The sequence below is a fragment of the Diachasmimorpha longicaudata genome, chromosome 1 (assembly GCF_034640455.1).
Source record: "Diachasmimorpha longicaudata isolate KC_UGA_2023 chromosome 1, iyDiaLong2, whole genome shotgun sequence".
Lineage (NCBI taxonomy): Eukaryota > Metazoa > Arthropoda > Insecta > Hymenoptera > Braconidae > Diachasmimorpha > Diachasmimorpha longicaudata.
The window spans coordinates 10,267,814-10,295,207 of record NC_087225.1 but is presented as its reverse complement, the minus strand read 5'-3'; the positions used below and the strand labels follow the sequence as shown (position 1 = coordinate 10,295,207).

The window sequence follows — 27,394 nt, the reverse complement described above, 5'->3', positions numbered from 1 at the left end:
ACTAAGGATAAGAAATGTTATCTCGAGCAATTTTATACTTGTCCGAAAAATGGGGACAACTGGTTCGTGTAAAGAAGAAGAATGCTCGAAGCAATTCAATCAGTTTTCGTAACAGGAAATTTTCAAATTGAGAGTTTAAAAATGTTAATGATTTAATTTTATCTGATTCAAGACATTGCATTCTTGTCAATACCAAAAAACAATTAAGATGTATTTCTAAAAAGTTTTGTTCTCCCTAGTGAAAGATATATAATTATAATCTACATATAGTTGAAATTATTCATCAACCTTAGGGAATGCTGAAATTACCGAATAGCCGGAAAATTATATAATTTCTGGAATTAGCCCCGAATGAGGTAAAATGAACAACGTCTGTGAAGTACAACTTTCATAATGCAGTATTCAATTAAATGGGATCAATGAAGATTATTACATTGTTAGGGTTTTCCAGGTTCCGTTCACGGTTCCCTCGGGACCGGATCTTATTAGCTCTGCAACTGGCATTATGACGATGTCGAGGGAAATACGTACATTCGCACACGACGTGTTGATATAGAAAAGATGAGCGTGAAATATTCTCTCCGTCTCGGAGAGGAGTCATTTCGGGGAAAATTACTCGGTCTCCGAGTAAAATAGGAGCATTTGCATCTCGTACTTTTGAGGCATTGTCAGTGAAAGGCACTGGTATACTGTCGTTTATACCATATGCAGAACGTGAATGAGAATATCAGAGATGGATAAATCTCTCGTAAATCACAACCTTTTGACAGCTGTGTTTTATAATTTCTGTGAATTTGCCGTCAGGGAATTCAGAAGGTATATTTGGTGGTTGAGAGGATGACATTTCCTACGTAGATAATTAATTTTGAGGAACTAGATAGTTTTTAAAGAATAGCATTGGATTTTTATGTGGCTGAAGAGAGCTGGAATTATCCTATGATAATGCTACTCTTTTAATGGGTTAATTAAACTTCATAGCTTCGACAAAATGAATCATCCAACTGTATAATGAAATTTTACTGTCTAATTTCTTTCTTTTGCCATTTCATGCGTCTAAACCAGAAAAGTTTGTGCAATATTTTCTTGTGCTACGTAACAAGTATCTGAATTCGGAGAATTCACATTATGTCAAATTGAAAAAGTTTCACTGATTCCACGGCCCCTCGCGATTCACGAGCTATTTCCAAAGTTGAATAACAAAAACAAAAAAAAAGAATTTTACGTGCTCTTTTTTTTCGCTTATTTTTGTAAAATAAATCTGGTCAAAGGGGGGCAACTGCAGTTTCCGGAGTCACGAAGCGTTCTAGGCTATTTCCGTTGGAGTTGGAAAATGCGTCCCCCGAGATATCGAATAACGAAGTCGAGTTGTTGACAGTAGTACAAAAACGTGATCGCAGTGCAGATTTACAGTTTGTTTATATAGATAAAAAATTTTTTCACTGTGTTGGTCACACCAGCAACCTTGCATTTCCTACCCTTACACTACCTGACACAGTACTCAAATTTACGATCGTATGGAAGATCATGATAAACTTACCGTAGAATATGTGAAGAAAATTTTCACTCCTTTTTACAACGTCATTAATGTCAGTAGGCCACTAGTTTCCCGGCAATTTACGATATTTTCCATTTTTTTTTCGATCAAGATAACGGTCAAAATATTTTCATCAACAGTAAGAAGCTCGATAATGATAAATTCAATATTTAGTGATCTTTATACTTTAGAAAAATTAAAGAAAAGTGAATTTTTCTTTGATGATTTATTATTTCAATTGACGATATGTCTTTTGGGGGAAAAAATTATAATATTACACCGATTAATCTCCGACGATGACGACTCGTCAGTAGACGGAGCGCAACTGGAGTTGACTGCCGACCATGCTTTTGTAAACTGATCTGCGCGCATGGTCGTCAACACGCTCCGCGTGTGAATGTTGAAGCACCCCTTGGTGTACCCACGATCATATATATGTCATGACTCTAGAATGAAAAAGCCAAATGATGATGATGATGGAGAAGAAGGGTAGAAACGCAAGGAAATGAAGATGAGAGGGCCTCTGAGATACGCGAATACTCATCCGAGATAAGTCTGCGGAGAGATAACACTCATGTAAAATTACGAGGTGGGCTGGAGGATGTTGGTAAAAAAAAAAAGGGATGAGAAACAACCAAATGTATGACCGACAAGTTTTCCCATTTTCGTAGCTTCTCCCATTCTTTAGATGTTCGGTAGAGAGTGACGTGAAAGTTTTCCTCTCAATTTGGAGCTTAAATTTCGTCACGGAACACAAATAGCCCTTCAATTATATGGCAAAATACTATGTAATACAATCTATGTATTACACAAGTTTAAAGTCAATGGGATGAAATTGTCTCTGTCGGTAATTCCATTGTGGTAATCTAGTGGATAATGGTGTGCACTGTACCGCAAAGGACCTCTAATTACATGATTTCTAGTGATATTCAAACTAATGTATCATCGAGAGTTTTAAATTAATCTTTGATTTGTCTGGTTAACTGATGCATAATTTGTTTGAATAATGTTGGGTCGTTTATTTTCGTGAAATTACCCTCTATGTTCGATGATAACTTAAAAAAATTATACTACACAATTTCTCATTGCCGTTGCAAGAGAGAATTCCATAATCCACAAAGTGACGTAAAAGAATTATTATCTCTCGCCTGATAATAATCCACTCAGCAGCGTAGAGCGAAAAATAGTATATGACAAAGAAAATATTAACTCTAGTTTTTAGCTCCCAGTTATTGCAGTCTACATACCTTGTGATTCAAGCGGATCAGAGCAGTTTAAGCACTGTTACCTATGTAAACATGGAGTGTCCCTGGAATTTTGCATACCCTCAACCGCCATCTCAAATTGCGATTGTTATCTCTTGCGAACTGGAGGAATAATCCTCCCACTTTTAGCTCACTACCAACTCTCTAATACCCAAACAACAAAAAAAAATGCGCATCGTTTGTCTGCTGGAGTTGGAGTCCAATAACGATGTCTCACACAATTTCCATCCAATTTTTTCACTCGATAATATGAAATCGGTTTATTGGGATACACCTAGAAATTATCTTCTTTTCACCACGTAACAATGTCTCTCGACGATTGTGAAGCATCTACTTTTTTATAATTCTATTCTACTGTGAATACGCAGTGAAAAAAAAATCACGTTTCGGCATTGAAATTTTTACTGTGAAATCCGATTTTTTTTTTGCAGTAAATGCAACAAAAAATACTTGCAACATGATTAAAGTTTCAGCACTGGTACATGAGGTTTTTTTAGTCCGTCGAAATGAATTAATGAATTACTGTGTTATCACAATAATTCAGTAGTTACGCGGTGAACCAGGTTATGAGAATTTTTATCATTCACTGGTCTTTGATGAACATTTTCAAATCTAAAAGAGATCAGAAACACATTTACTACCTTTACTACATTTGCTTTTAATCAACAGCAGAGCAGAATTTAAAAAAAGGAGACGAGAAAAATTCCACTATTTTTTGGGTCTCAACATACTCATTAAAAATTGATCAGAAGTTAAAATCAACTTCACCCAGTTTACCTCTGGCTTCACTTCTGGATTTTACTGATATTTTTTTCCGTTTATGCAGTTCGGAGTTCCCTCAATTTAGCCTGAACAAAAAATGAGAAATGGTTCTTTCCTCTATTTACTATAAATTAATCCTCTGATTGTTTTTCCTTCTCCGCACTCCCATCTCTTTCAGCATTGACGTTTATTAGACAAGGAATTTATTTATTTATTTATTTATATCATAAATCTTCATGTCCACTAGTGGGAAATGTGGATGCCTTGTATCGGCATACGTGGTTTCCTTACATTGCCATTAGGTCTCATATTGCACATGAATCAGTTGGCCTTCTTACCACCCCCTCCCCCTGTTCCATTCATTCTCTGTTGTATACGCTATATGTTGATAGTACTTAGCGCTGCCATGAAATATGAAAGTATTTTTATTGCCAACCATTGCAGAAGCTCATGAAAAATTCTTAGCCATGACATTAAAGCTAGATTATTGCTTCCACCATGTTGCAGAATAATATCCATTTTTTTTCGCTTATAAAGAATTCACGGGGTTAATAAATGCAGTTTGTAACACATTAGATTTTTCATTTCGAATAATCACTTTTTATTTTTGATCCTTATCGATATTAAATAACGTAATTTATACGGAGGGGTATATATTTTACATGGAAAAATTCAGTAATTCCAATCATTCTGTTTCTTTTTTTTTTATCGTATTCATACCAAAAATTTGGACCATTCCGAGCTGAGCTCCCCTAGTGATAAACTAAGTAAAATACAAATAAATGGAAAATAAAAATGTGATGTACGGGAGCAACAACTAATTTAACTCAGTGAAAACTGAGGTAATTCAATTAATATTAAATATCTAGTTGCCTTTGTCAAATTTTAATTTTCTTCATCACTTATTTATTCTTCACTTCTTGTGGTACGCTATACGTCAGACTATACATATAGTAACGATAATAACTGGCACACAATTGTGTGTGTCTGAGATCCAAAGTTTAGAGAATGGTATTTCTGTAGTTTGTCATTTAACATACAATGACTGGAAGATGGTTGTCATTCCGTAACTCGTGGAAATTGTTATGTTTTTAAAATTTTCGTATTTTTATGATTTCTCATTTTCATAATCACGACAAAAGATTAAAATTTTTTTTTTTCTTGCGAGTTTACAGTTGAATATAGGGAAGCACACACGCACGCATACCATTTTTCATGAATGTGGATGGAAAATCACAACGTTATGGAAATTACTGCATCTCCTATTGGTTAATATTTTCCGCTTTATCCAGTCATTCGCCATTCAGTCAACCCATAACACCCTGTGTACTCGCGTATTACGTTAAATAGGCCCTTGTCCTCCTATCTAAAAATTTGAAAGTCTAACTAAAAAAGCAACATTTTTTTCCTTCAATTTACATTGAGAAAAACAAAAGATTCTTCAGACGTACGGGTTTACCATCTCATCGCTTGAAAATTTTCAACACAATATCTTGCGCTAATAAAAAAAATCCTACCAAGGAATACCGTCCTAAAGCGAAATATCATTTCGTAAACACAAAAAACAATAGTGTTTTTTTGGCTTAATTAAAAAATATTTTAACACCTATTTTGAATCTAACTTGAAGGAATTTGAGGATTAGTTTTCATGATGCAAATTAATTGCTCTCAAATTTGGAAAAAATACAAAATTCCTTTGCCTAAGATTTTTTTTTTCAATATAAGGGAGGATACATTGGGTAGATTTCAAGTGATGATTTTTCAAATTCTAGTAAAACTGTGCTTCTCAAAAAAACTTTTTTTCTTCAGCGTAATTTCTTCTCTCTATCTCTTAATTTCTAATTTTGCCAATGGATATAGCAATCGCTCTCATTTAAAAAATGAAGTATAATCATTGGTTAATCATAAAACAATGGATTTTGTTCTTTCAAAGTTGCACTCAATTTTCAGAAATTTCATTTGAAGAACGATAGAATCTAATATTCAACTAGCGTCTGGGGTGCAGGCACTGTTCTTTCACAGAATAATAGTTTTGTCTCATGTTTCATTTCTCTAAATGCTATTCATTGTTTTCATGATTCACTGACCAATGATGATTACAATTGATTGAATAGTATGTCATTGTATATTCGTCACAATTTTGGGTCAGGGCTCATCCATCTCTGGAGTAATGATTTATCTATTGCATACGACGTACAGTGGTGTCTCTCATTATTCATTTGTTTGTTTTCGACAGTGCAAATCGTCAACGATTGCAGTATATCGCAATATATTATTATACCACTATTGATTTTAAATGTATACGTTTATGGTTATGGGATTATTGGTATATTCGCACACACTTCCAGCGTCATTCCTGGCAGATTCAAGCAACTGAGGGATAAGTCAAATGGCAAATTTATACTATCGTACCTGCCGACAGTATTTATATCTAGATATAATTTTCCCTTTCGTTTATTTTATACGCTCCAGTTGTAACCAGGTAATTCATAGTTATGAAACTATTAATTATTTGTGACTATAAGCACAAGAATGAGAAGAATTTTCACAGAGATTGAAAATATGAAAATTATATCATTTGGTGTCTTTCACCCTAATGAAGATAATGTTTTCTATGAGTAAAATAACTATTAATGGTGTTTTTCATGTAGAAAAAATTTACCCACAGCAAATTCTCACATTTTTTTTGTTGAAAATTCCTTTAGTTCTTACACAGACACATCGAATATTCATTATTGAAATTCGACGTCGAGACATTGGCAAAGATTACAGATGATTAACAATGAGATTATAATGTCTTTTTTAATGTAGTTGATGGACTCCACTTGGGAAAGACTAGGCTTAGGCAGAACAAGATTCATTAAAATTCCTCCAATATTAGGGATCTCTCTAACTTGTTTAACTTCAGATATCACGCATTCTTCAACATCAGTATCATTAAGTATTCGATCAATGAGGACGAGACGAGAGAATAAAATATATATTTTGTTGTCATTCATATATAATAATCAGCAATAACTATATCGGCTCTGATAAACTTACAATGCAAGAAAATTGGCAATATATTGATTTATTTTCAATAATAAGTATCATTTTCAACATTTCGGTTTCTCTAAACTTTGTTTGATGGATGGAAGTTGCCGGATGAATTAATGAATTGCGTAGATATGCACTTGATATCCTAAATCAATCGAAAGTATAGTTTTCTAATTAATCTTCGTTATCGTAGTATCATCCTCTAGTATCATTAAACATTTGCCCAGGGTCATTTATATTTCTTTGAATAGGGGACAGCAAGGCTCATGAAACAGTCGAAAATTGGCTAGCTCTGATGCAATTCAAATGAAAAAAATTTTTACTATCAACTTTGTTTATCATTATGACTACTGATGAAAATGACCGTTTGTTAAGTAATGAAAAAGACATGGGGTGCCGAGAAATGTGCTATGTTTCGATGATCTGAGCTCTTCATATCCTTAGAAAAATTTCCCATACTTTTTCCTCCTAATATTTTAATCAACAATCTCTCGACAATTACTTTTCTCTAATATCCCTGTCACTCCCGACATGGCAAATGAGAATGAATTTCATTCCGAATTTGAGAGAGATAAATATAAATGCGTTGGAATAACACAAGTTTTTTCGCACTGCAGCTCCAGTTTTACTGAACAAAAAATTCCGATTCTCATCAGTAATTAAAAATATTAATATAGCTTGATAGAGAAAGATTATTTTTCCTGAATTGGGTCAAGCAGTTATTTTTCAACTACTCCATTTTGCCCCACTCTCCGCTAGTATTATTTTTCATCATATTTCCTGACGTGCGTTTTATGTACGTGCGTGCGTGCTGCGTGCGCTACATGCTCTTCTCTCTTCATTGTTTAATTATTTTTCATTTTCATTCATTTCCATAAATTTCGCACTCTCATTCGCGTACAGCCCTCATAACAGAGTACACTCAATCATCCCAGGATGGAAAATCATTCTGGGCAACAAAGAGTGGATTTGTTTTAGTATTTGTTGTATGTGTTTGGGCTGTTGTACTTCCATGCACAGATGCACCACCAAAATTAGTGTTGCCAAATACGGGCTGGCCAAATGCATCCAATTGCTGGCCCTCGTAAATACTACGATCCTGATTGGCATAATGTTGGGATGGTGAAGCACCCGGATGCTCGGTAATTTTCAACTCTATATTACCAGCATTACTGGAATCTACTGGGCCATCCTCCGATTCAGTCTCTAGACTGCTATTTTTTATACCATAGTAGAAATACATTATGAAACCTGAAATTCAGATGAAAATTCAAAGTGAATAATAGCAATATAATTATCTCGGAAATTTACGCGGTCATTGAAAATCCATCAGAATTAATGCAAATCGATATCCCACGGAAATTCGGGAGGTAAACACTTTTATGCACATCAATGCAGTAATCACGAAATTCAATCTGCATTAGCACCGATGGCTTCACAATAACTGCAACTGATTATTGAATTCTTACCGAGTATCATCCATATTGTGAATCTCACCAGTGTCAATATACTCAAGTTGAATATGAGGTAAATGTTAACAGTAACTGCTATCGCGGGCACGAAGGGAAGTCCCGGTGTCATAAACATAATGGTGTTTCTGAAAAATTAATGAAAAATTGTATTGATCAATGTCTGCGTTTCAAATAATCTCTGAAATAATGTTTGTATTACCTATTCTGTGGCTTTCTGCTTATTGCGAGAAGAACTCCAATAATAGCGAATAAAAATAAAAACATGACAATGGTCATGAATGTTCCCATGCCGCCCATTCCACAGACGATGATGAAATCAAATATCAGAATTAGCAGATATAATATTCCCACCATCTTCATGACATAACGACCAGACGCCTCGGTTGCTGGTCCCCTGTCTACCCAAGGGAAAATTGCTGGACAGAGATACTGTGCTGCCTGAAAAGTAATTTTCATTTATTTTCCGGTGAATTCTGGGGGCATATCGAATGGGTTATTTTTTTTGTTTTCATACCTGAAGACGTCGTTGAAGGTAGTTGAGTGGTGGACCGATAATTGGTGTGGTACCAGGATATTGATGGGCACTACCACACGTTGATGAGGCTGCTGCTGCATGAACACTACCATAAAATTTATTTTCCGTTCTATCACTGACTAAATACTGATCGTCTTTTCCTAAACCGACATCGTCTTCTTCACCCCCGTAAGTGTCATCCGAATCGGGTGATGAACTATTGGCTCGTCTCACACGTCGCACCTAATTACCACAATTAAATAAAAATTAAAAATCGATTATAACTTTCTCAGTATTTTTAATTGCTTAAGATCAGCAAGATACGGTATTGAGACGTAACTATTCAAGATTGAAATGAGAAGAGGATTAAATTAAATAATACTCCAACTTTCTTGTGGAATATCAGCTTGAGAAAAACTTGGAGTCCCCTTCATTTAATTTAGAAGAAAAGTGAAATAGTATGATTGAACTTTATTAAACTCAACAAGGTTTATTTAGCCTAGAAAAAAGTCGGAGAAAAGTTTCAAGGCGATGTGGTAAAGTCCCCTTTAAATGTTGAAATTTAATTCATTGACCTTTCAAGATGACGGGAAAATTCTTGACTTTACAATTCATTGAATTGGACTTTTGACGAAGTCCTGGAGCCTTTGATCTTTACAGAAAGAAAAACTATATATATCTTACGGTAACACGTTGTCCATTACTGTTAGTCGTTATTTCCGTTTGTGTCGTTTGAACAGTGTTAAGGGCAATAGTAAGCTGATCCGGTCTCAATTCTTTGCCATAGGGAGCTTGACCATTGACTTGAGTTTCTTTAGTCGGTGACCTGCATGGTGTACGTAGACTCTGGGGCAGAAGTTCAATGAGATTCGTTGAGTGGGGTTGATAACGTAGAATTAAAACACATGTTGATACGAGAGTGTAGGCCAGCAATGTACCTGAATTATTTATCGGGGGAAAAAATGTAGTTTATATTTACAGGATTAGATAGTTTAAAATATTGAATAGCGTTGTATAGTTGATGCTAAATGTATCTCACCAATAGACATCATTTCCACTAGGACTTCCAATTTAATGAGAAGTGCCGCCAACGCAGCAGCTAATCCGGATGTCAGTGTGGCTAGTGCTGGTGTTCCAGTGGTTGGCCAAATTTGGCTGAACATACTAAAAATAAATTGTGTATCAAGTTAAAGTATATAGGGAGTGGTTGAGCAACATTAGCTTATCCGGAAATGGCGGTGTAACTTTAGTCATGTTAAATATTTATCCATAACGTCACAGAATATTCGGGAAATTTTCTTGTAGTTGATGGTTGTTTCGGAGATTGGATGGAACATTTAATTATTAATAATTACCGGAATATGAGGCCATCCTGTGCCATTGCGTATACTATCCTAGGCATGGGAAACATACTGCCAAACATTGATACTGTCAAGCCGGCTAGGGCTCCCACTGCCACGATATATTTACATTTGTATGCACCTACTTGGCCAAACATCTCTACTAGTGCAGAGTCTTGGTCTACTTCATCATAAGGAACTAAAAATATTTTTATTCATTATTATTTAACAATGAATTTATTCCATAACAATATTTAACTGATCAATGATCTGTTGATATTCCAAACTCACCAATTAACGTCAACATCATGCTGCTTGACACATAGGCGATGAGAATAATAGCAAGAGAAGAGACAATTGCTAATGGGATACTCTTCTTTGGATTTGTCGCTTCCTCACCAGTCGTTGCTATTATGTCAAATCCAATGAATGCATAGAAACAAGTTGCAGCCCCAGTAAACACCTGTATCGTAAATGGATAATCATTAGTGGCTTTCAAAGAAACCACATAACACCTTTTGAATTTATGACATTTTTTATCTCCTGCGTTTCACACAGTAAAATCAGAAAAGGATGCCCAAGGGATTTGGGTAATTTTCAGTTTAACGGGCCATTAAAATTTCCATAAATGAACATGAACCCTGTCTGATTATTGCTGGGTCAGCACGTTATGTTATGACATATAAATTTTTAATTAGCCCTCTGTGGCCAGCTGCAATTCTTGATTAATCGTGATACCAATAATGAGGTCGTCTTAGTGTGATAACTTCGGTGTCCAATTCAGAATTGTCATATGTTATATGTTTCCCCCTGACAGAGTTCAACGACAGCGTCTAGGTACATACACACGCACACCGATATCTGTAGCAGACGCATGCTCTCTAATCGCGGTATTGCAGGGAATATTTCAAGTAGAAAAGGGTACAAAGAAAAAACAAGAGGAGGGAAGAAAAAAATAAATAAAAAATGTCAGGCCATTGAAAGGTCAAGCTGCACCAGTTTCGAGAGACTAGGTAGAGGAACTTATGAGGCTGCTCCTCGCAAAGTTGATGGCCCTTGAGAATTGCACGCCCTCAATTTGGTTTCTCTTTGAATAGGTTACCCTTAACAATCCACATTTTTTTTCTTTTCACTAATGTTTGAATCACACTATATTTTCAAGCTCTGGTGTACAACTATCTACTGTTTTGGTTGAATTATTGCAAAAATTTTTTATCGCAAAAATAATTTTATAATTAATGCGAAAAGCTTTTTTGAGGTGAATATTCACAACACCATTTGAACGTATGTTTTGCGGTTTCGTTTTCAAGTTTCATTCTTTATACATATAATGAATTCCAACTCAATCGCTCACATTCTACCGACCCCTCTATACGAAATTATTGATCGCATGATATAGCAGTAAAAATTTCATTAGGCACCACTGCCATGGTTTAGAATAATCACATGGGCTGTAATAAAATCTGCTGTTTTATCTTTTTCATGGTGAAAAGCTTTTCATAGCCATTATCCTATCAGCACTCTCTATCTTTCTGGATCAACGAAAAGTTTTATGAGCTCCTATTTTTAAGGAAGGAAATGAAAAAAAAATACACATTTCAAATATTTCATCTTCAATTGGAACAATACATCACGTAGGAATTGCAGGGGAGTCAATATATAAGTATCGAACAGTAACAGGTGTAATCTATCAATGTAAAAAGTAGAGTTTTTCGTGCCCCTTTCCCCTTTTCCTTCTACTGAACTATTGGAGATAAAAAGAAATCCATTTGTCTGATGATGGAGCGTGATAGTATTAGAGAGGCTGAGTGGACATCTCTGAAAAATAGGCGGAAATCAATTTTTCATTTTCATGAAAGCAGAAATAGAGATGAAAATATTCCACTGAATGATCACATGATGAGCTCACCCTCGTCTTCTGAAACATTGCCCATCATTTGCCATGAGAAACAATTAATTCAGCAAAAAATTATTCTCGAAAAATCTTTTCCAGGAGCTGGTGGAAACAATCAATCACAATCAGGGAGAAAGATCTCATTCATCACAGAACATAAGATAACAGTTTTGTCGAAAGCCAAAGATTTTGCTTTTCTCTCATTCGAAGATTCCCCTGACGTAAAAAAAAAAAAGCATCAATTTTTTTTCTCCTATCGATCTTTCTGAAAGTCACTCTCACTTAATCGTCATATTCCCCCTACTCTGACAATCCCTTTCAGCAAACTCTCATCTAATCCACCATCCCCCCACTTTTATTTTCCTCCACAGTTACTCCTAAGCCACATTTGAGACTACTCATGAATACACGTATACAACGAAACTCGAGGGCTCATTGCGTATATTCCTCACATCTGTGTGATGCAACAAGTTTGCCATTGTTTCAACAAGCCACAAAACCTTTTACTCATTGAGGCAAATAATGTTCTTGAGTGATACCGTGTAGATTATTGATGTTAGACGAAGGAAAAAAAAATGATAAGGCGTGAATTCTCGAAACTCAATATTCAATTGGGATAATTGTGTTGATTTCAATTTTCGTGAGCTTCTTCACCCTAATGGAGGAAGTTATTTTCATTACCCCGAAAATTGAGAGTATAAAGTCCATAATTTATGGAAGCTTCATCTCGAACTTTGCACCACCACCATGAGAATCTATTTCACCGGAGAAATAATGGCATTGCAGAACTCGTAGCGATACATTTCTAAAAAAAAATCTAGAAAACAAGAAAGTCCAATAATTCGTATGTTTTCAAATTGTTTATGTTTCCAAGTTATTCACAGCTATACACCCTTAACCGGATAGTTCATCAATTTACCAAGTCAAGTTATTTCACTATGACTGTATTTCAGGTTTTTTTATCCCCCGGAGAGAACACTGATGTTTCTATATGCTTCTTGCACTCTTAAATTTCTCCCCGGGGAGTACACAAACTCGGGATGAGCTTAGGTTACGTGACAATCATATGGAGTAAAATGACGACATAAAAAACTCACCCCGCTCCATCCGAAGGGTAGAAATCCCTTGTGCTCTGACCAATTGGTTGAGTCGACATAGAATAATCCGGCAGTCATAATAAATACCCAGACCGATAAGTTTATGGCGTTTAAGACATTGTTGAAGATGAGGGATTTCTTCACACCCGCTGCCATCAGCATCATCATCAGGAGGGTTATTACGAAAGCGAGAAAATCCGGTGGTCGACCTGAAACAATAAAATACTATTACTTTGATGATTTAACACCGTCGCACGGTTCAGTAGTAACATCGATATTTTGTCAGACACAGTAGTGTATTTTTTTTCACGTCCATCTAATGGATCTTTTTTCGCTTCCTCTTTCTGAGGAGAAAAAATACCTGAACACATACATTTAGGGATTTTCAAAAATCGAGTATCAAGTAAATTTATTTACCTGAGTGTACAACCTCATGACTAAAAAAATGTGAAACCTAATCTTCCAGAACTAGACTGAATCCCGATCGTTCATCAAGAATTTGAAAATCACGTCGTTGCGTAGGAGTTTCTTATTAAATTACTTTAATCCATTTGCACCCACGGACATTCTCCACTCTATCAGACAATTACTACTACCCACTACCTTCTAATAACCTCCATTCGCCTTCAGCTGTTGATTTCACCATTGTGATCCTCCCTAAGGATACCCCTTTCTCATCCCTGAATAATTCTGCACCATTGCTCCCTATTCAAGCTTCATCCCCTCGAAATTATTGATTAACCTCCACCCCTCAATATAATTAAAGCTCCAAGCCTCATTAAGTTTTACTGTGCAAAAAAGAAAATCCCCATGTTCAGCAATTCTTATTCTATTCTCGTTCTTTTCTTGTCTTTATCAGGCCGAGGTATTCGATCCCTTCGGTATCAGGTGATTCATTAAAAACAAAATATAGAATTACGTACAGCGTGTTTGAGATTTTTTCAAACGGTCTCAGAACTGAGGGGAAAAAAAAACAGAAATACTCGTTAACATGTGTATAGGCTTTTGAGTAGGCGGTGGAGCGAATTGTGGCGGCGGCGCTTCTCTCGTAACCAGATCGGATCGATGGGGTCCACAGGTGCCGGAGTTGAACCTCGGGAGTAGTTTATTTGCGCATGCGCCCGCTCCTTTTTCAACCTTACGTCTTCATATTATTTTCATTCTATTTCCTCTTATTTTTTTTTTTATTATTTTACTTTACTTGGTTCTTTGCTTCTAACCACAACTGAACTTGTCACGGTTACGATGTGGTATTGGATGTGAGTGGGTTGCCAGATATCCGTTGAAAATTTCACACCGGGATGCGAGACACGCGATGAATGATACGGGATATTTGTGATAAAAAGAATATATAAATGTCGGAGGGGAGAGGATATAGCAACTTTCCGTCTGTCCTTTCCATCATACATGACTTCCTGTTTATTTCCAGCAGGTTAGACACCCCACAAGCCTCACCCACACTGTGACCTGACTTTAACCAAACATGTCCCTGTCCAGTCTAATTTATGGTAGCGGGGTTCCACCTTGTGAAAATCGATTCAACGAAAATTCTTAGAATATGTCGTAGACTTGAGAGCTATAAATAAAGTTTGTACACGAACTTTTCGGAGTAATAATAGAACAGGAAGATTTGGTGTTCTTGAGAAAACTACAAAGAACTTTGACAAATTAATGATATTTCAGGAAATACTATAGGTTATTTTAGAGCATTATGGAGACAGCTATTTCCAATGGATCAATTTGCTTGTTTAATTATATCAGATGAATTTCCAAAATGATGGAAAATGTTTAACGTTATTAAAAGTACATTTTGCATAGAAGTATTTATTTTTCAAACATTCGTTGTTTATCGATGAATATTTTGAATCACTCAAAAGTTGGGTTATTCTTGATGATAATACGTTAATTATTTCCATCAATTATTAACATCCGATGATGTGCTGATTCCGTATAAATTATTCACCTCTTTGTGATTGCCGGATAGGTCTCTAAACTGTTGCAGATTGAAATTATCATATTAGAATATATTATGAGTACAATTATACCGTATGTAGAGACGAATGCCGTAGTCGAGACTTGACTAGACATAGGTGCAGGTAGATATATGTTATGCAGAGTAAAAGTTAAACGACTTGAACGATTCTGAAACTACCACCCCTCCGATAACTTATGCCCTTAAAATGTATAGGTTCACCAATTGACAGTTAGCAAAGTCGTGAATAACTCGAGTTGTCTATAAACAAATTTCAAGTTGAGTTTACTCGAGAAAATACACGTTGTAGAATCATTATAATTATTGGAATATTGGTGCCGTCTAATTTTAATAGTTATTCTGGGTAACTCAGCTTCATCGAAAAGTTGAACTGTAAAAGCAGAAGCAGACAATTTTGTGGTAAAAGTAAAGGAATTATTTCTCGACATCTTGAGTTTCAATGACATAAAATTGTCGTTGGCGTCTAGAATCAGAACCTTTCCTCCCCATCGATTGAACCAATAGAAAGCGCCGTTCTCATCGTTTTTCCGATATTCACAAGAAAACCCGGGTAAAATTCATTGTCAATATTGCGTCGCTCCCTTCGGCCCCTCTGAAAAGCCCCGTAATTCGGTGAATGATGAAGCGTTCGGCTGCACAAAATTCATCACATACATACACTATGTATACTGTGAGTGAGGCTCGATGACTCCACATTTTTTATTTTTTTAATGTCATAACCCGTATCATTTTTTCATGAATGAAACTCGCCAACTGACCGGCATATTGCCTTATGGAATTTACAACAGCTTTTCAATTGTAAGGAATTTCCTGATCTTTTGAGATCAGGCAAACGACAGTTCAGTTTTTCAAATTAAAAAAATCCTGTATTTTACAAAGCTCCAGGGAATAACGATAATGGAGAAATAGTCCTTCTTAATACATCACAATCTTCTCTGGGTCGTGCCACTTGTCAGTGTTCGCATTTCCTCACTTTCGTTTGATAAACTCCTTATCAAACTAAACCTTCATAACTAGTCGATGCAGAATTGCGATAACATCGTTAGGAGATTCTCTCCGTTACTTTCCTAGTTACTATATTATCTGAAAACCGTAAAAGCCTCGACAATGGGTGACGTTCATAACGATCGATACTCCCCACCGAATTATTATCCACGGAGAGAAAAATTATTCCGTAATTTACCGGTCAAAACAATAGTCAGTAATAATTACGGAACAGTTGGACATTTTTTGGGCCTTTTCTTGAAATTTCCCTACGAAAGTGCGTCACTGTTCCGTAATTTTTACCGAACATTGTTTTAACTGGCAGATTACGGAACAAGTGCGTAATTATCAAAGAATTGTTCTCTCCGTGTCGCGAAAAAATTCTTTTTTTTTCTTCGTGTCCGTTGCCCACCGCTGACAGTTCTTTCTCATCCAGTGCTTCCATTTACGGAGGCAGTTGGAATGGACGGAATACAAAGAAAAAATGCCATAGCACTGGGGGCCTCGACTAATCTTTCTTATGTGCCGTCAACGAGAAACGTAAAGAGAATTGAGAAGATATTCCCTTGAAATATTTTTACTCACACCCTCTGAAAATATTGTCAGTGCTCTCATTGTTTCGAAAGATGTACCTACCCTTTGAACTATCAGAAAGTCGATAGAATTATGATCACTCAATCGTGATGGAAAAAGTGCAATGGAAAATTTTGTGAAGTGATGAATTAATATGAGAGTCCAGCATTGACGTTCCACGGCATTGCACCCTAATCATTACAGATATGTGAATGAATCTAATCTGACGTGATTATTTTTTTTAAAGACGTTGACATGAAGTGTGGAAGTGTGGAATGCAACAGTTTTTGCTAAATGTCTGAAACTGATAATATCATAATTCTGTTATTGTGGTATCCCTGACTCACCAAAAAATGTTCCAACGCTGTTGCTTATCGCACCGGAAACCGCCCCATTCGCAAGGGCGTCCAGACAAGCGCTAAGGGCGCAGGCACACGCACTGGTACCGATGAGGTACTCAAGCACCATGTTCCATCCAATTATGAATGCTATTAACTCACCTACAGTCACGTAACTGTACATATACGCACTGCCGGTTGTATGGGGTACTCTAACACCAAATTCAGCGTAACACGCACCTGAAAATTATAGTTTTTTAATATCATATCAAATTTTATTATTTTCTAATCGTTACGGCATTAAGTACATTTCACTCTTGAAGTTTTTCGTGTTATAATGGACTGTAGGTCACGGTGAAGTCTTTTCGAGAAAAATTCTAATACGTGCGCTGGAGATAATTACAATCCCTCGGTTGTGAGAAAATCTAATGCCGTTAAGATTAAATTGCTCGGGATTTCTTGCTAAATTACTGGGGGTTTTGTGTTAATCCAATAAAATTTGGTGCATCAGCACTGGATTGTTTTCTTGGCCAGCAATTTGCACCTCTTTTTTTAGTGCTAATACGAAAATTGTCTGAAGAAATTTGTTCCCATGTGGACCAACAATTATCGTATTGTTCGTGGAAAATTTTCCAGCGGCAAGATTGTCATGTAATTAATAAAATTGCAATACAAACATTGCCGTTGATGTTATTGAATATCAAACTAAAACCCGGTAATTGAAACTACTCGATCATTGATCATCTACTAATGAAGAAATTGGTGCTATTACGCTGGATGCTCTGTCCTCAATTCAATTACAAATTTAATTGCTATTGCAGGATATGGGATAATCAATTTTATAACAAGCGCAGTGCATATTGTTTCTCTGATTGTGTTGTCCTCATCGACATCACGTCCCATCAGATATATACAATTCCAACTATCTCATCTACATTTTTCCAGCAGCTTCACATCCTTTTTTTTTCTTCTCGGGCCTATTGATTTTTCATGTCTCCAGGGAGGCACTTTAAGGCACACCTACTACTTGGCAAAATTGACTGATTTTACAATGCGACAAGCACTCAACCTCCTTTCTCGAGATAATGATTTTTCCCCTCTCCTCTCCCCCTTCCAATTTCCATTCCATTTATCTCTGATTTAAATTTTTATTACATTACCAGAGAAAATTGATGCCATTGCTGCGATAATGAACGAGATGATGACGCCTGGTCCGGCGACACTACGTGCCACCATTCCAGCCACCAGGTACATGCCTGTACCAACGCATGACCCAACACCTAGGGACGTTAGGTCTAGGGTTGTCAGGCACTTCTGTAATCACAAACGATTGAAAAGTTAAATTGAAAGGAATTAAGGGTTTTACACAGTAAAAATAAAAATAAAAATCTATGAAGTTATAGAACCTCCCAAGATTTTTTTATACCTTAGAAATAATCGGAATTATGTGCTAAGATTACTCTGCCTTGAAAATTTTGAACTCACTTCCTTTTTTTTCTCATGAGATTGCAAGGATCAGGGAAAATTCCTTTTAGCCACCAAAAATTTACATTGACACTGAGTCAACGGAAAACTTAGCATATTACTTTGTGTAATTCAATTTGGGTTGTGTTTTTGTGTAGAAATTTCAAATTATCCTGGAAAATGTAATCACAGAATGTTGGTCAGACAATGAAGAAGAAAAATAAATAAAAAATCCATACAAGCACTGGTGGGATATTGGAAAAGTTTTTGGTGATAACCGCTGGGTAGAACTGTTGCCCACAAGTTTTCCCCGGCTAGAAGGTTGACCTCACGTGCTGAGGAAAATAAAACAATTGATTGTTTGCTCGACTAGGGAATGGTAATACCTGCGAATAGGAATTTCGTGGCTAAGGGAGGGAGGAACTATAGTTGTGGGGCATGAAACGGGAATTACGCGAGAGAAATAATGTAGTTTTTGTTACTCTGGCTACCATTACTCCACTTTGAATTGTAAATTTCCGTTTTCCACTGAAATTGTGGAAATACTGAGTAAACAACACTGCATATTAAAAAAAAACCTGTAGTGTCGCGTTGAAAAAAGTTGACTCTCTACTCTGAGATTTTTCAATGAAACTCGGTGGTAATAATTTATTAAAAACTATCAAACCACCAGTCGCATCTTCATCACTGACAAATGATTCCACATTTTGACTGATTAAGCGTAATAGTATAATCAGAATGTTCATTACGTGTGAAGCATACGTGAAATGGACTGGTCATGATTTTCCTCATGTATATGTCCGACAGTCCGGTATGTGAAGTTGAGACATCAATTTCACCCTGATATCGGATTAATTGGAAATGTGTCACGGTAATGACGAAACGTTGGGGGATTAATTGCTAGTACTCAGGGTGTATACGGTAGGGACAATTCACATGTTCCAGATTCACTCGAGATATTCCTATCGCTATGAAAATCATAATTGGCACTAATGTCTGATTGGAGAGCCCGATTTCACACCTTTATGGCGTAGAGAGTTGTTGTTGATTCATCTGAATTGCTGACTTTACAATCCCACAGGGCGACATTATTTTTAACATCCCGAAGAACGTATTTTATTTACAGGATTCATATCATTAGATTGTGAACACATTGTCATCAAAATAATAACAATGTTTCCGATTCGGAACCTCGCGCTTTTCTTTCAATAGGTCCATTATTAGTTGTCTTCTCTTTTCATTAAGAGAATAAAATAAATAAATGGACAATTGCGACCCAGATAATTTAATGGAAAATACTTTAATAGAATAAGGTGTAATTGTTATTGAATATTTATCTTCCCGTAGAAAAATCTAATTTTAATGAATGGGGAAAAGCCACCCCAGGCGAATGTTTTACCTGTAATTTTTGTTTGGAATCTGGGGGATGTACTGGCTCAGTTCCATGCCGTGCCTGTTCCCCCTGGAGGTGTTCTATTTTCTTTGTTCTTATGAACTTGCCGAAAAGCTCCAATCTCTTCTCCCTATCCGGCAACTCTGGCAGCTTCATTTTTCTGAAAATTTCAAATGAAAATATATTGAATTTTACAATTATCACATACCCATTATTTTATCAATCTATTTCTAAATAAATCATTCTCAGGATCTAAGGGGATAATATACACGAGTCAAATATCGCGAAGACAACTAATCGCATTGAAAATTATCATAATCATTCGACCAACGTAAGTTAAACTCGATTCTCAATTTTTTTTTCGCTCATGAAATTCAAAGTAGACACCGCTCTCAGAGGGAGAGGGTGAAAACCAATAATTTCTTCTGCATGTAAATTTATTCTTCCACTTATAATGGCAAAATTGGTGAGAGCAGCGGGATGTGTACACGCGATATCTTTAATTTACAAGTTTTTTGTTCATTTTCCTAGCGCTCCTATGTCGTGCAAGAGCACTTCAACTGATTTATGGGTCACTTATGGGTATCATTATAATGTGATAACTTAATATTGTCGATATACTCGGACATTACCCTGTCACTTGTACGAAGGTTTCACGGGTATTAGTCAAACGACTCTAACATTCATCGAGTTTAATTTTCATGTGCCAATAAATATTTAATCAGTTCCATCAATTTCTCACAGAGCGGCATATACTAAAACCTTTTGTACCCTCAGTCCCTTTTCTTCAATTACCCAGCGCCTTTTCCTTGTTGACCCGACCTTCACTACATTATTCTACCTCTGAATACCCTCACAATTGAATTGAATTATAATTGAAGTAAGGGACAGAATTAGATTTTCATTCATATTATTTTTAGAAAAAAAGAAACAAGATCGTTGAGTTTTCCTAGGGTAAATTGCAATCGACAGGTGGTTCGACGGAAGAGTTATTGCCCCACATTTTTTCTAAACGGAGGCATATCCCGTCCCTTTGGTAGACAAGTACTTTCAGAATTTTTTTCTATATAAACATGTAATTTTTCTTTCGTTGGAAAATTCTGCTGATGAGAGTGAATAATACCTCGATCATGTCAAATGAATGAATCACTCCCTGACCTCATGGAGACTATCGTAAAATGATCCGAGGGTCGAACATGAGCTTCATCAGAAGCTCCGGGGGATGATCAAGGTGCCTCAAATATCCTTAGAGACCATTAGATCATCCCGATCTTATGTTCTAGTGATTATCGTCCTAAATTTATTGACTTGAACCCCAATTATTCGCAGTGGAAGTGACCAGCAAACCGAAGATGATCGGAAACCGCTTGAGGAATGGCACATTGAATTGAACGAAACACAAATCAGTTGGAAGCAATATGTCTTGCTAATGAGCTTCACCATTAGGTGTATGTAATTGTGTGTGCACCAAGGTGTAGACGAAGAAAATCCATTAGCACTCCATTAGGTGTTTAGTGAAGAGGGAAACATTGCAGGCTATTGTATTTCTGCATCGATAGTAGCAAATAGGAATTAATCGAAGGCGTTTTTCTATTGTACCTGTGCCTGGAGCCTTTTGCGATCATTCAAGGCGACTTTACCATTAATTCCTTGACTTTGCTAGTGGCAGGGATGTCTCGAAATTACACAATAGTTGGCCAGATCAATAATTACGTTGAAGGGAAATTATACCAGGGCCTTTAAGTCTCTGAATCATCGCAATAATGTAATTTAATTTTCCGATCTAATTTCGTAAGCAGTGAATGAACTACGAATTCTGTAATGCTGACTGTGTATTCCGTTATGTATATAATTTCCGCAAAATAACAATTCCGGTCCTGCAGGGATGTGAGGAAAATGCAGAGGAATGTGGGTGGGAATGCCAGTGTTGAAAAAAAAAACCGTAAATCTTTCGATGGATACCGCAGTCGTTGATTTCGCTCCAATAATTCCAAAAATGTGAATATCAGGTATTCCGATATATGAAAAGCATGTTTTCGCATAATGCAAAAATAATAGACACAAAATTTTACCTCCTGAATACATTTACGTGTAAATTTAGGAAATTCCCACGTTCAACTGATTTATTCCATTATTTTTCACTTCCTTTGTTTTCTTTTAGACCGAATAAATAATTAGTTTTTAATCTCCTTTTTCATCCTCGAACTTCTACCTGGCCATTACAAAGCCGATTAAATTTTCTTTTCAATCAATCTGAGTTAACGTAGAAATTTAAATCAGACGTTATTTCCCTAGTGGTTATTGGAAACTTTTCGTTGTACCGGAAACAGTGGAATAGCAGAACATAAAGAGATCGATATTGCAACTGTTCCATTGTGTCTGGTCTTAACTGAACAATCTACTTATCCCTCTTGGTTCTCCTTACTTCTAGTTTTCTGGCGTCTGAATTCCCCCCTTTTCTTCCATTCTCAGTGTCTAGTTTTTTTTCACGAAGCTCATAAGTCACGGCTTGTTAGATTAATACATGACGTATCATTCAGTATATACCCTGGAGTACAGTGTGACAGTTTCTGGAGACATGACAATGGCAAAAGTGGATCATACAGGTGTATTGTGTTGTTCATATGATAGTGGATAGACGAATGCAACCGCATACCAACTGGGTAACTCAAGCTTGAGGAACTCCACTGACCATTGCGATATATGGGACAAAAATATACTTGAATTAAGTATATTATAACCCAGAATCAAATGTATACATAAACTTGAATTTCATTTAGGTACATTGAGAAAAAATATACCTTTGCCCCAATCAAATATTCATCTGACAACAATTTAAAACGATTTTTTAATGGAAATTTCGAGCATTTGTTTAACCTGAAACGTATGGAATGAGCAATGTAATCTGTATGTTGATGCAAATACACATTTCAATCACAGGTTTCAGTTCCACTAATTCCTCACTCTTTTTTAAATCAAAAATACATCATGATATATTATCCACTCGTTTTTTTAGGTAAAAAACAAATATTGGAACACGACTTCTGGTTATATAGTTTTTTAATATATTTAATGGCAGAAAAATGATATTTATTTAAAATTCCAAGGGAATGAAAGTGATAAAGTGTTTGTTTACTAATTATTACGAGATATAAAATGAAAAATGAGGAATTCCATGGTACAAGCATTATGAAATACTGATAATAGACTTTTGAAGGGTGAGTGTTGGAATTTTTTTAAGATTGAACCGATAATATCATTGTAGACCGCCACCGTACCGCCACGGTTGAGACTAGCAATGTCGTGACAATTATGGTGATATCTATTGCGATGATTTTCGAGATATTATTCGCGATACTTTGAGCAAAGTTCACTGCTGCAGTCAAATCGATAATTTCATCGACATAAAAGATAATACAAAGTATTACATCGAGTCTCATTACGAGTTTTATTGATAAATGTTTTATCATTCCTCAGTATGACGATAGCCCAAATAATGTCATAGGATGATGTTTTGAAAAAATGTACAATTGTCCAGTTAAGAGTTTAGTATAATAAAATAATAATTCTTATGGTATCACTGCACATTCAAATTCCAGGGTCTCCATTTTGGAGCAAATTTTTAGGACACTTTACCCTCCAATTTTTGGAGAAAAACATTTATTCTTTCTATCTATAAATAACGATGCAAAATGTGTGGGGAATATATTGGAAATCCAAGACTTATTGTGATTTCAGGGATGTGGAACGTGAGGTGAAACTGGAGCTCTTGATTAATTCATCAGGAAGGGGAAAATCGAACACCTCCAGGGGGATGAGGCACGACATGAATCTACGTCAGCCTATCCAATGGATATCAAGCAGACATTACAAGTATTTATTTGACATTTTTACAGGGGAATTTTTGATAATAATTCAAAGGCCGTCTGAATGCTCAATCATTCGATAAATTTGTTATGATTTATTCAATGCGACAATAGTGACGCTTCATTGGAGCTCCAACAATTTCTCCGTAAATGCTTAGGGGGCATCGAATGCCGTAGCAAATGATTGGTTGCACCACGCGAAATACAAATTGGTCTTACAAAAAGCCATCAAAATTTTCACACATTTACGATCATCGAAAACGAGGTTAATAGTTACTCAACGTAATAAGTAAAATAACTAGTCACATTATTTTATTTCTGACCTTTCGGAAATGAAAAACCTTTTGACGTTCATCGGATAAATTAACTATTCGTTAACGAAGACCACAAAACCCGCAGAAATTATTATTTCAATAATGTTTTAACTGAATCGTAAAAATGATTACATAGTTCCCAAGAGATTTGTGATACAGCAAAAATTAGTGCAGCAGTGTATGCATTTCAGACACCTTTTTTACACATTTTACTTTTATTTTATTTATTTAACATCATAAACACTCAAGTTTGAAATAGATCTTTGTCACTGAAAAACCAGAATTTTGCACAATCTCCATCTTGAAAGATGTTCCTCAACAACTGAGGAAGAGAAGAGCTCGATTGAAACGTCGCATTATTGATGAAATATAATGAGACCAAGTCAGATTCCCGGATTACAAGATTATTTGAAACTTGAGAACGTGATGGTACGGAAGAAATGGGTTTTGAACCTCGTTTCAACGACAAGTGATTTTCGATATCGCGATGAAAAACGTTAAGCGTCTCTGGCTACCTTTTTATCTTCAACCCCCTTTTCTTTTCTCGTGTCCATATAATAGGCAAGTAGAGCGTGACGGCTCACCAACGTTGTACAAAACCCCGGGCTCCTCAGGTCGGCAACAGGCGGCTGATTTTTTATTCAACAGAAAAGCCATAGTTTCTCGTATGCTTTATGGAAAAAATATGTATATTCCTATTTTTATTTACATCAGTGTTATTCCTTACGAGAAAAGAACACAGCCGTATCATCAGTTATTCATGCATATTCCCAGAGGAAAATGCAGGATCGTGAACATTTCTGGGCACGTATACACGTATACACTTGCAGATATTTTTTCCAACCATCTTTAATGATTAAAATAATAATCTTCCCTAGATATTGACAATTCATCCACGAAAAGTGGCTTAGACCAAAGTCAGTTAATTAACTGTCTCCATGTGCCACAGAAAAACTTTTCTCTCTCGGCTAATCCTGCAGAGATTGGAGGTAGAAAAAACCAAAAGTGGAGTAACGGACGGGAAAAAAAATTCTCTCTAGTTTATCCGAAAAATAGATTTTTTTTCAGAGGTACCGGCGGCCCTTATAAAATTCTCCGTCCACTACTTGTTCTCGGGATATTCAATATGTTGAGGAGACACGTGGAAATGGACGAGAAATAAATAAGGTTTCCCTCAGGATATAAACTTGTCGATAGAAAAATTACATTTTCCACGATACAACGTAGAATTGGTAGACGAACCAGGTGTGATTGTAAAACCCAGGATGATTATCGATTTGATTCATTTTAGATGAATTTCCCCGTGTCCATCAGACCAGCGACTACTGAAATAACAATGCTGACTGATTACTCAGCTTGTCTTGAGAAATAATCTTCCTGAGTGGTACGTCATCTTGACCCAGTAATAAAGGAATAAACATTCCCTTGATCCACAGCCTTTAACATTCAAACTGTGAATCTCATCAGTTATTCCCCCCATAGAAATTCATGGATATTTTCAAATAAATTCCCCCTCGTAGAACAAAACAATAGTATAGTCACGCGCGAGATAAGACGAATGAGATTTATGGGAAAAATATCTAGGACTGAAATGAGTCTGGGGGACACTCTCAGTCTAAATATATTTTCCCCTAGCACGAACTAACATTAATAAAAATATGCGACGGCGATCAAATTCACACGAGGCAATGCGGAAAGTCCCGTATGAGTATTTCAAAGCATTCCATCCATAAACTAGTATATTCTATGTGTACAGAGCAAACCTATATACGATCAATCGCACCCTAGAAGATTACTTCACCCCCTATACTCTCACAGACATTCGATCAGTGCAATTTGTTGGCACTACCGAGTTTACCGGAAAACGCATGGGGGATTGTTCAACATTTCCAATTTGCTACGTCAATTTCCCGGGTATGTTCGAGAGAAATAATAGTTTTCCATGCTATGACGATATTTTTTTTTTTCAAGCATTTCCCGTTGAAATAACACCTATCAAATGAAACGCATCATTATTTCCTGATATTTTCGTGACATTTTGAGCGGAATTGTCATTGAATGAGAAGCCGGAGAAGATATTTTTCGTGTGAGAGAGAAGATTTATAATCAGAAAAGAGAATTCCGAGATATTGATAAATGAAATTCTCTCATTAAGTGAATTAAAATTTGTTTCATCTCAATGTAAAATAATATTAATCAAGCACATTCATTAACAGTGAGCCAGCCACTACAGTGATTAATAACCTAAAAATAATTAAACCAAGTCATTAAATTCAACTAATTGATCAACGTACGCTTGTCAACAACGTCCAAACGTTTCTTTCTACATCTCGCTAATCGGCGAGTCAACAATTGTTGTCTGGCAATCGTACGAAACGCAATAGGGTCGATAGTTTGCGTCGCCGAGCCTTCCATAGCATCCAAAGTAAGAGAATAACTATAAACAATAATACCAAAAGTGTGTTGATCAAAATTGACAACAAAAATTTTAATATTGAAAACGATTGTAGTATGACGTGCCAGCAAACGACAATTATGTGAATCAATAATCCACAAAAATTTGTCATTTCATTATTTACTCACGTGAAATGTCTTTATATCCAACAAAAACTCCGGTTATTTATCAAATCACGATTAATTAGCAAAAAAGAAATTATGTGCAAATGTGCATTTAAACAAATCAACACAATTAACGCTCGATATTAATATTAATAATTGCAATGAAACAACTTTCATGACCTGTGACTCACCCCAAATCCATTTTGACGTCTACCCTCTCTCTCTCTCTCTCTCGTCTTTAACAAAAAACACTAAAAATGGTTAAAACACTAGGGATAAAGGTGAATAGAATTCACCGAATCGTGCACTCCGTCATTTCCAATATCTTCACAATTGAATAAAAAAAAAGTCTCGTCTCTCTAAAAATCTCCAACAATGGTGATAATTGAATAATTACTCCATATACTGGCACTTGAATATCTAATCCCTATGTGATATGTATCAATATCAATGCACAATGGAGATATCACCCCAAGAGTCTTGCAGAACAATGAAACTTCTGAGTCTGACAATGAAAATCACAATAAGTCATGGACACTGAGCTCAACGCTAACATTCACATTTCACATTAACAATTAATTTTCAACTAATTCATTGAATTTTCCTTCATTGGTTAATTCTCTCGTATCTTCTCGTTTAATCTCGTTAAGCGACACGGTGCCGGTCGTGCCGTCTGACCACACACGGGGTTACTCTCTCATCCGCGCGGCGTTTTTCCTCCCCTATCATGGCGTCTACGAAACGCGTTCAACAATTCTCCCTATGAACCTGTTCATCCCCCCACTCGACGCAAGTTATTCTGGTTGCGCGCGTCTTTTACAGAACTAAACTGTCGCGCACCCTTCGTACTTATTCTCCTTCCTCCCCTTCATCTCCTCCCTCTCTCTCTCTCTCACCCCTAAAATTCCTCTCACCCCTCTGGCTCTGACTCAACCAATTTCCGTCCATGTTTGTGCAGTTGGTATGCGCGCACGTTAACATTTTCCTATTTAACAA

The 27,394-nt window shown here is 36.2% G+C and overlaps 2 protein-coding genes across 3 annotated transcripts in view; both read right to left on the bottom strand.

Annotated features, from left to right (window-relative positions):
- LOC135169517 (latrophilin-like protein LAT-2) overlaps positions 1-2,025 on the bottom strand; it is a 28,396-nt gene extending 26,371 nt beyond the window's left edge. The window contains exon 1 of the mRNA XM_064134586.1: positions 1,538-2,025. The gene's annotated coding sequence lies outside the window, so the exon portion shown is untranslated. The remainder of the gene's footprint in view (positions 1-1,537) is intronic.
- A 2,111-nt stretch (positions 2,026-4,136) lies between these two features.
- LOC135169502 (cationic amino acid transporter 2) lies at positions 4,137-27,120 on the bottom strand. Of its 2 annotated transcripts, none has more exons than XM_064134566.1 (13): positions 26,590-27,120; positions 19,666-19,819; positions 17,963-18,116; positions 16,812-17,042; positions 12,915-13,123; positions 10,215-10,386; positions 9,939-10,122; positions 9,623-9,747; positions 9,268-9,521; positions 8,584-8,826; positions 8,269-8,507; positions 8,067-8,194; positions 4,137-7,848 (listed from the first exon to the last, which is right to left on the bottom strand). In XM_064134566.1, exons 1-13 carry the CDS (start codon positions 26,598-26,600, stop codon positions 7,520-7,522), a joined length of 2,433 nt encoding a protein of 810 aa, XP_063990636.1. In that variant the 5' UTR covers positions 26,601-27,120; the 3' UTR covers positions 4,137-7,519. The 2 variants fall into 2 exon arrangements, with proteins under 2 accessions (XP_063990636.1, XP_063990644.1); XM_064134574.1 differs by lacking the exon at positions 26,590-27,120 and adding an exon at positions 26,134-26,290.
- Between the last annotated feature and the right edge of the window lie 274 nt (positions 27,121-27,394).